The sequence below is a fragment of the Sinocyclocheilus anshuiensis genome, unplaced genomic scaffold (assembly GCF_001515605.1).
Source record: "Sinocyclocheilus anshuiensis isolate Anshui unplaced genomic scaffold, SAMN03320099.WGS_v1.1 scaffold794, whole genome shotgun sequence".
Classification (NCBI taxonomy): domain Eukaryota; kingdom Metazoa; phylum Chordata; class Actinopteri; order Cypriniformes; family Cyprinidae; genus Sinocyclocheilus; species Sinocyclocheilus anshuiensis.
In genome coordinates this window covers 760831-770633 of record NW_015547683.1, presented here as the reverse complement: position 1 = coordinate 770633, position 9803 = coordinate 760831, and the positions used below count along the sequence as shown (strand labels likewise).

Here is a 9803-nt window from a genome sequence, read left to right as displayed (position 1 = left end):
TATATATATAAATTAATTAATTGTACCTGCTTTGTGCAAGTGTGACTTTCCTCCACTGTCCATTGCTTTCTCTGGTGCTGGTGTAAACAGGGTTGAATTCATGATAGGCACTTCACTGGTGGTTGCTAGTGTGGTGCTTTTTGTTGTCACAGCAACAAGCGTAGTGGTTGTTATTGGCGGTACAGTCAACGTTATTTCAGACTCTTCCAAAACTAGCTCGGAGCCTCTTTTGTCCTCGGTTAGGTGGCCAGTGTGGGTTTTGGCAGAGTTTTCTGAAAAGAGCATAAGGAGAAAGCCAGGGAGGGTTTGAAAGGCAAATTACAGCCCTTGGCTTGAAGTTTTACCGCGAGCATTTCAGATTCCTCACATCAAAAGTATTATTAATGAGATGTTGCACTCGAAGAAACTTCCTGCATTGTAACCCAGTCTCTGCCTGCAACGCTTGGATTCGACATTCCTTCACTGAGCCCATTTCATCTCATGCCATGTACAACAGATCTCCGTAAGACAATGTCAGCGGAGAGACCCTAATCTGAGCCTCCTCTTCCTGCACTGTGGAGCGTCTGGAACATTAAACACGTGGACATGAGCACAGGACATAAGTACATCAGATATTCATACACACTCCATCACTGCTATCTGTCTTTCAAGGACACAGGGCCAGTACTGTAATAGTTTTGGACACCTCTGCAAAATTGTGATTATTTTCTCTTCCCTGCATGTCACTGTTTTATATTTGGCTCTGGAAAGCAATGGAAATGATTTCATCCCAGAGGAAAGTTCTTGCTGATACTGCTGATAAAATAAAGAAATACAGAATAGAATTTCACTAAAATAACTCCAGTTTCTTACTGCCTCTCAAGAGATGCATATATAACCGGAAAGGAAGTTATAGATCCACTTTACTGATTTCAGGTCCAGATTGATGAGAAGAAAATGTGAGTGGTGATTTCCAAAAATTGCTGCCACAATGATACATGTTGCTAAAGGCCGGAATACACTACACAACTTTTGCGCCAATATTTGCCCAATTTACAGTCTGGAGAAGTTGACGCTAGTTGCCGAAAGTCAAGAGCCAGTCTGCAGAGTGGAGTTGACAGATTCCATTGAAAATTGCATAGTGCATGATGGTCACAGCTTCTGATTTTTTATCTTCAGACTTTGATCCATTCCAGTCGGAGGAGATCAAACATGGTTGATATTTTGATCTGATTTTAGAACACATATTGTCACACGTCTCCTAGCAACAAGGCACGTGTTTCAGCGTGAGTTTGTTGTGAATGGAATGACTTAAAAGTCTGGTAGTGTGTGATCCTCAGTCGTTTAGTGTGTGTGATGTCCAGTTTTCCTCTGTGACTGTTAACAAAGTCTGCAAGTTTATGATCCCTAGCATTTTAAAATCTTGTCAGATTTTAAAAGTTGTGTAGTGCATTCCAGCCTTAAGGTGTTTTGGGTGGTTGCTAGGGAGGTTTCTAGGGTGTTCTAGGGCCAGTTGCATAAACTTAGCCTCTATGTTAAGACAGTGTCTAAAGTACGAGTCTGACCAACTAGCAGTTAACCAAGGGACAATCAGTCTTATATTTTTAATTCAATTTGGACTAATCTACGTTTTTATTTAAAGGGGTCCTATTATGCTCTTTTACAAAGCCTTGATTTTGTTTTGGGGGTGTACTAGAACAGGCTCTCATACTAGGTTTTTTGAAAAACACATTATTTTTCACATATTTTACATTATTACAACACCTCTCTCCCCAGTCTGGCATGAACAGCTCGAATAGTTCCTGTATCAAATGAAGGCCCGCCTTCTGAAATACGAAATGTGCTGTGATTGGTTAGCTGGGCCAGTGTGTGTTGTGATTGGCAGCACTCGGTGACTGGTCGGGAAATGTCATGTCCCTTACCATAGCCGCCTGCGAGCTTCAGTGTAAATATTGCATTAAAATCAAATCAATTTGAGCGCGATTTAGTAACCACTCTAAGTTCGTCTGCCTTGGGAAAGCTAGCGTGTCTCCGACATAGTGATAACACTCGTTGCCTTCTCTAGTGCAGCTCAACCAGGTCTCGTCCCATTCGTCGATATTTGTGATATCACAAATCCCGGAAAATATGCGTTGTAGTCCAAACGAGTCGTTCGTTGTAGTTGACTTTCAGCTTTGTAACTTTGCAGATCTTTTTTATGCTCAAACAGCAACATTACAGACTAAGTTGAAAACGTGAAAAAGCATAATAGGACCGCTTTAAATGTATAACTGTAATGAAATGTAAAAAAAAAAAATGATGACCCGTCTTAAAGAAAAAAGATTAGACTAACTTGTAAGACAGCAGCAAACTCAGGCTCAAACACGTGCCTTGTTGCTAGGAGATGCATGACTATTGAAAACAATATTGGCTCAAAATATCAAACATGTTTGATCTCCTCCGACTGGATGGAATCAAAGTCTGAGACCATCATACATTATGCAATTTTCTATGAAATCTGTCAACTCAAACCTGCAGACTGGCTCTGACTAAATCGAAAAACAAAAATCTGGGCAGAAGTCATCTTAATGTGTTCTGAGTAGTTGCCTCAAGTCTCTATGATGTTCAAGAATATAGAAGTGTTTCACCCATTTTATCACCCACAGTAAAACCAATTGCTTTTGACTCTGGTAGAGCTACACTGAAGTGGTTTTCAGAAGAAATTAATTGAACACAGATGTGATGTGCACGGTCGCCGTACCTCTCTCTCCTCTCCCCGCTGAATGTGACTCAGAGTTGTCTGTCTTAGAGGCTTTGTAGTATGTGATCCCCCTGATGACTCCCGTCTGGTGAACTAAGGTCTTGGTTTTGCTGGTGGGGTCTGGCTTCACAGGTTTTGATGCTTTGGCAGGAGCCTCTTTCTTGGGCTTGACGGGTTTCTCTTTAGGCTGTTTGGGTGGAGGTTTGACAGCTGGGGGTTTCTTGTTGGGTGGTTTTATGACCTCCTTGGACTTTTTACTCTCTGTGCCCTGGAATCATACAGTTTTAAATTACAAGGCTGATCTTGTGCTTTTGTATTTGTGTCATAGTGTTGGAGAAAGTGTGTGTTACCTGTGCTTTACTGTCAGAGGCTGCGTCTTTCTGCAACAGCTGTAGTCCCAGGCTGGAGATCTCTTTCTTGATGCTCACCATGATGTCAGAGTAGTTCTCGTAGAGCTTTAGCTGATTGGACAGATTTACTACGCTGTCCCTTACAAACTCATTCTCCCTGGTAAGGTTTGTCTTTATAGTCTATGAAGAGATTGTCAAAATAGTGTCATACTTCTGTCAGTTACTTGAAGCTTAATTGATGTTTCACATTCAAGTCTGATCAGTCAGATGGTTACCTCTTCTAATGTGTTAATCTGAGCCACAACCTTGTTCATATAGGCATGGACCTTCATCAGATCCATACTGTACAATGTTCCTTCCAGCAGATCCACGATGGAATGGAGCTGAACACAAACAAAGAATAATAAAGAATGATTCTTTGAGCCAATGTGATATTCGATATGAAAACACACTGTGCATTTACGCTTCAAGTAATATTAATTGGGATGGCTTGGATATTGCAACCAAATTTAGCTTTGGATAAACGGATTGGACTGTCTTCTTCCTATCAGTGTGTATAGGATGAACACTAGATATTTTGGTCTGGCCATGCTGGTTTCGTCTGGCCAGAGGAGAACTGGCCCCCTGACTGAGCCTGATTTCTCCCAAGGTTTTTTTCTCCATTTCTGTCATGGATGGAGTTTTGATTCCTTGCCACTGTCGCCTATGGCTTGCTTAGTTGGGGATACTTAATTTCTGGCAATATTGTTGACTTGATTGCACAGACACTATTTGAAGAGAACTGAAATCACAGAATCAACAATGAACTGACTTTAACTGAAAAAAATGACTGTTTACTATTGTCCTCCTCCATTATCAACACATTACTTTCCTGTTTAACACTGTAAAGCTGCTTTGACACAATCTATTGTATAAAGCATTATATACTGTATGTACTGTGCATCCGGAAAGTATTCACAGCGCTTCACTTTTTCCACATTTTGTTATGTTACAGCCTTATTCCAAAATGGATTAAATTCATTATTTTCCTCAAAATTATACAAACAATATCCCATAATGACAACTTGAAAGAAATTTGTTTGAAATCTTTGCAAATTTATAAAAAAAAAAATATATATAAAAAAATCACACGTACATAAGTGCCATGAGATGTTGCTACAATTTGATTGGTGTCCACCTGTGGTAAATTCAGTTGATTGGACATGATTTGGAAAGGCACACACCTGTCTATATAAAGTCCCACAGTTAACAGTGCATGTCAGAGCACAAACCAAGCCATGAAGTCCAAGGCATTGTCTGTAGACCTCCGAGACAGGATTGTATCGAGGCACAGTTCTGGGGAAGGGTACAGAAGAGTTTCTGCAGCATTGAAGGTCCAAATGAGCACAGTGGCCTCCATCATCCATGAATGGAAGAAGTTGGGAAGTACCAGGATTCTTCCTAGAGCAGGCCGCCCGGCCAAGCTTAGCAATCGGGGGAGAAGGGCCTTAGTCATGGAGGTGACCAAGAACCTGATGGTTACTCTGACAGAGCTCCAGCATTTCTCTGTGGGGAGAGGAGAACCTTCCAGAAGAACAACCATCTATGCAGCACTCCACCAATCAGGCCTGTATGGCAGAGTGGCCAGACGGAAGCCACTCCTCGGTAAAAGGCACCTGAAGGGCTCTCAGACCATGAGAAACAAAATTCTCTGGTCTGATGAAACAAAGATTGAACTCTTTGGCCTGAATGGCAAGCGTCATGTCTGGAGGAAACCAGGCACTGCTCATCACCTGGCCAATACCATCCCTACAGTGAAGCATGGTGGTGGCAGCATCATGCTGTGGGGATGTTTTTCAGCAGCAGGAACTGGGAGACTAGTCAGTATGGAGGGAAAGGTGAATGCAGCAATGTACAGAGACATCCTTGATGAAAACCTGCTCCAGAGTGCTCTGGACCTCAGACTTGGGCGAAGGGTCGTTGTCCTGTTGGAAGTTGAACCTAAGCACACAGCCAAGATAACAAAGGAGTGGTTGTTTTGTATTTCTTCCATTTCCGAATAATCGCACCAACAGTTGTCTCCTTCTCACCAAGCTTCTTGCTGATGGTCTTGTAGCCCATTCCAGCCTTGTGCAGATCTACAATCTTGTCTCTGACATCCTTTGACAGCTCTTTGGTCTTGCCCATGGTGGTGGGAGAGGTTGAAATGGAAGATACAGATTGTGTGGACAGATGTTTTATACACCTAATGAGCTGACATTAGGAGAAACTTCTTAAAGTGACAGGACTAATCTGTGTTTCACATGGGCACATAACCAATCTGTGGGAGCCAGAATTCTTACTGGTTGGTAGGGGACGGAGGGAAAGGTGAATGCAGCAATGTACAGAGACATTCTTGATGAAAACCTGCTCCAGAGCGCTCTGGATCTTAGACCTGTGCGAAGGGTCATTGTCCTGTTGGAAGATGAACCTAAGCACACAGCCAAGATAACAAAGGAGTGGCTACGGGACAACATTCTCTGGTCTGATGAAGCAAAGATTGAACTCTTTGGCCTGAATGGCAAGCGTCATGTCTGGAGGAAACCAGGCACTGCTCATCACCTGGCCAATACCATCCCTACAGTGAAGCATGGTGGTGGCAGCATCATGCTGTGGGGATGTTTTTCAGCAGCAGGAACTGGGAGACTAGTCAGGATCAAGGGAAAGATGAATGCAGCGATGTACAGAGACAGTCCTCAGACTGGAGTGACGGTTCGTCTTTCAACAGGACAACGACCCGAAGCACACAGCCAAGATAACAAAGTGGCTACGGGACAACTCTGGGAATGTCCTTGAGTAGCCCAGACTTGAACCCGATTGAACATCTCTGGAGAGATCTGAAAATGGCTGTGCACCGACGCTCCCATCCAACCTGATGGAGCTTGAGAGGTACTGCAAAGAAGAATGGGAGCATCATACTCAAAGACTTGAGGCTGTAATTTGTGCCAAAGGTGCTTCAACAAAGTATTGAGCGAAGGCTTTGAATACTTATGTACATGTATGTACCATCTGCTAGCCACCTCATGTCACAGAAATCAGTTAATTCTCAACACATAGAAACTCTTTCACCTAGATATCACACTATAGAGATTGTTATTTTTGTAAATGATTTGATCAAAGACCATACCATAGATGTGCTCTGTTTGACAGAAACCTGGCTAAAACTATATGATTACATTATTTTAAATGAGTCTACCCCCCAAGATTACTGTTATAAACATGAGCCACGTCCAAAAGGTAAAGTGGGAGGTGTTGCTTCAATTTATAACAACAATTTATAAAAAAAAAAAATAATTTCCATATTTTACTTTTAATAAATTTGCAAAAATTTAAAACTAAATTCTTTCACATTGTCATTATGGGGTATTGTTTGTAGAATTTTGAGGAAAATAATTAATTTAATCTGTTTTGGAATAAGGCTGTAACAACATAATGTGGGGAAAAAGTGAAGCATTGTGATTACTTTCCGGACGCACTATATAAAGGTGACTTGACTATTCTTTGATATCAAAATCTGCCATGTGTATGTTTCTGGTTAAGCTCGGTGGACAGCATCTGCTGCATGCTGCTTATTACCACAGAAAACAATTTAGACTCTTCATTTTGGAAAAATAAACAAAATTGTGTCCGTGTGTTTTTTTGTTATTTTTTAGCTTTTGAAACGCCCCTACCATACTGTGATGCCCTGTCCGGCCGGAGCGACGAGACAAAAACATTAAAACCCATTATAAACGAGGCATTTGTTGCATCCAGTGGGGACATAATTACGGATTATAATGACTTATACTGTCTTTTTACGCGTTCCATCGCGCCGCGTAAACATAAAACCATTTCTGCATTTGTGATCGGAGAAATGACAAACAACATGCGCTACTCTACACTGTGGCACTGTGTCAGTGGCAAATCCTTTAAATATGAAAACTTACTTACAGTCTGTGAGTCAGAACAGCCGGCATTGTAGTCTACTCTCACAGGATCCAGTGGCGGCTCGTGGGTTTTAAAATAGAGGAGGCAAACTAATTGTATTGGTCTGGGATCTCTGCCGATTATTATTATTTGCTTAACCACTTTAAAATGGCTTTTTGGTTGCTTTTAGTCAGAAAACGTAAAGAAAACGGCCGGCGGGCTTGCGGCAACCACATGTGACGACCCCGGGCTGGACTCCGCTTCGTCCACGGTGAAAGCTGATCCTGCGATCCACAGTGCAAAGTTGATTTATTTCCTCAGTGACCCGCACGGATAAAGCTCTAGGCATGATGAAGCGGATATCGTCCTCTTTTGGAAGGCCAAAATCAGACACAGAGATGCAGTGAGGTAAGATCGCATTTATTTGAATTAATTAGGCTAATTATATAATTTATTTGAATTAGTGAGAGAGAGAGAGAGAGAGAGAGAGAGAGAGAGAGAGAGAGAGAGAGAGAGAGAGAGAGAGAGAGAGAGAGAGAGAGAGAGAGAGAGAGAGAGAGAGAGAGAGAGAGAGAGAGAGAGAGAGAGAGAGAGAGAGAGAGAGAGAGAGAGAGAGAGAGAGAGAGAGAGAGAGAGAGAGAGAGAGAGAGAGAGAGAGAGAGATGAAAGTTGTGTGTGTGAACCTGCGTCTGCGCGTCTCTCTCTCTCCAAGCAACGAGGCTAAGTTCCTTCAAAAACAGTGATTTTACCCCCTCATTGCAGAGAAATATAACGTTGCAAGTCAGTAGCCTGTCGAAGTTATTTTACTAATAAAAGTTACCGTGCTGTTTTGTCGTGTGCAATAATGTGTGTGCGTGCGTCTATGAAAGCAGTGTAGCCTGCATATAGTTTTAGTTTAGCTATAAACCCGAGCCCGACCCGAACCCGAAGCTATTCATTAAACATTTACCTGAACCCGACCCGAAACCCGAAGCTATTCATTAAACATTAACCCAAACCCGACCCGAAACCCGAAGCTATTCATTAAACATTAACCCGAACCCGTCCCGAAACCCGAAAATATTTCGGGACCCGTAGCAGACCTCTACCACATCGTGACGTAGACATGTGGGGGTGTGTTAGAATGAGTCGTTTTAGGTAGGCGTGGTTGACTCTTAACTTTTATAAAGAATATCTCTTTGGATTTGAGACTTTAGTCTTTGCAACTTTACAGATCTTCTTTATGCACCAAGAGCTTGTAACACTTCAAAGAGAAAGGAAAAATTTAAATCGCATCATATGACCCCTTTAAAAAATTCCAAATGAACTCCTGAACATATTTAAAAATGCCAAATTCAGGCCTGAATATCTTGAAAAAGTGTTACAAGTAAATGTGCTGCACCGCAATAGCTTGAGGCTGCATATACTAACATGTCAAAGTGAACGATCCAAATCCATTTGTACTGTTCTCGGAAATAGCGCAAGTGCATGGAGTATATCAGATATAGAACAGGGCATCATTTTACTGTTCAGGGTTTTGCCAAGCTGCACTGTAGACAGTTTCACTGATTATAATGGGTTCTATCTGATTCTGTCGCCTATCCGCTGTCCAGTGTAGACACAGTGTTAAACACATGCCAAATTAAGGCTTGAACATCTTAAATGTCAATAAAAAGTCTCAGTTTTTAACAATTTGTCAATAAAGGTATGTTAACCTTCTTAAAATGTTGGCCAACCTCAATAAGTCAAAGTAAATATGTGAGCTGCTTTATTTTGAATTTATTTAAATAATTTACTGTTACTGAATTGTATCTACAGTTTAAAAATGTACTTTTTGGTCTACTACAACTAGTTGTATATACATGTTACAGATTTGTTGCGGTGGTACCGTCCAAAATCTCCATTTTAATGTTTTTTAAAAAGTAATAGGACCTCAGTTATTGTTGTATTGGTGGAAAATGTCACTTAATTGGAGAATTCTTTTAAAGGAAAGCTTTCCTCCAAAGTCCAAAGTTCCTGACCTGAGGAAAACGCCAGTATTTACCTTGAGTAGTTCAGGAGCTTGTTTCCTGAGTTTTTCTGTTCTCCATTCATTCTCACATGGGTTGAGTGAGGAGGGAGGAGCCGTGCAGGAACATTTACAGTCGGAACCTGAGCTGACCGTCTCCACAGTGTAAAAATCATCCACTCGCAAGCTTCCGTCACGGAGCCTGGTGCAAGCCTCAATGCTCAGTGGCCGCATCACACACTTACAGCGGCAGTCTGAGCCCTCAGATACCATCCTGACCGGCTCTGGCTCACCAAAAATCTGACAGAGACAGAGAATGTAAGAAGGTCAAAGGAATATATAAGAAAAAATATACAACATGTTTTCAAAAAACGTTTGTGGCATAGTGATGATATACAGTATACACACTACCATTGAAAAGTTGGGGTCGGTACGTTTTTTAAAATGTTTTTGAAAGAAGTCGCTTATGCTCACCAAGGCTGCATTGATTTGATCAGAAATTAAAACAGTACAAACTGAAATATATAATAATTTTATACATTACAGTTTAAAATAACTTTCTCAATTGTAATTTTTTAAAATGCAATTTATTCCTGTCATGACAAAGTTGATTTTTTTTCCTAGAATTTTCACATGAACCTACAGAAATCAAGTAACATTTCTTAGAATCAAGTTCTTTGATTAATGGAAATGTCAAAAGTACAGCATGTAAAAAAAAAGAAAAAAAAAAGAAATCTTTTGTAACAATGTAAAAGTCTTTTTCAATTTAATTTGTCCTTGCTGAATCAAAAAAAAAAAAATATATATATATATATATATATAT

At 40.9% G+C, this 9803-nt stretch overlaps 1 protein-coding gene across 2 annotated transcripts in view; it reads right to left on the bottom strand.

The window, feature by feature from the left end:
• LOC107703179 (olfactomedin-like protein 2A) overlaps positions 1-9803 on the bottom strand; it is a 27591-nt gene that overhangs the window by 3246 nt on the left and 14542 nt on the right. Inside the window, exons 2-6 of one of the 2 annotated variants that reach the window (XM_016505735.1) lie at positions 9017-9280; positions 3345-3452; positions 3070-3249; positions 2720-2987; positions 27-272 (exon numbers count right to left, since the gene is read on the bottom strand). In XM_016505735.1, coding sequence (XP_016361221.1) covers positions 27-272; positions 2720-2987; positions 3070-3249; positions 3345-3452; positions 9017-9280 — 1066 coding nt within the window. The remainder of the gene's footprint in view (positions 1-26; positions 273-2719; positions 2988-3069; positions 3250-3344; positions 3453-9016; positions 9281-9803) is intronic. The other variant, XM_016505734.1, reaches the window with a different exon arrangement.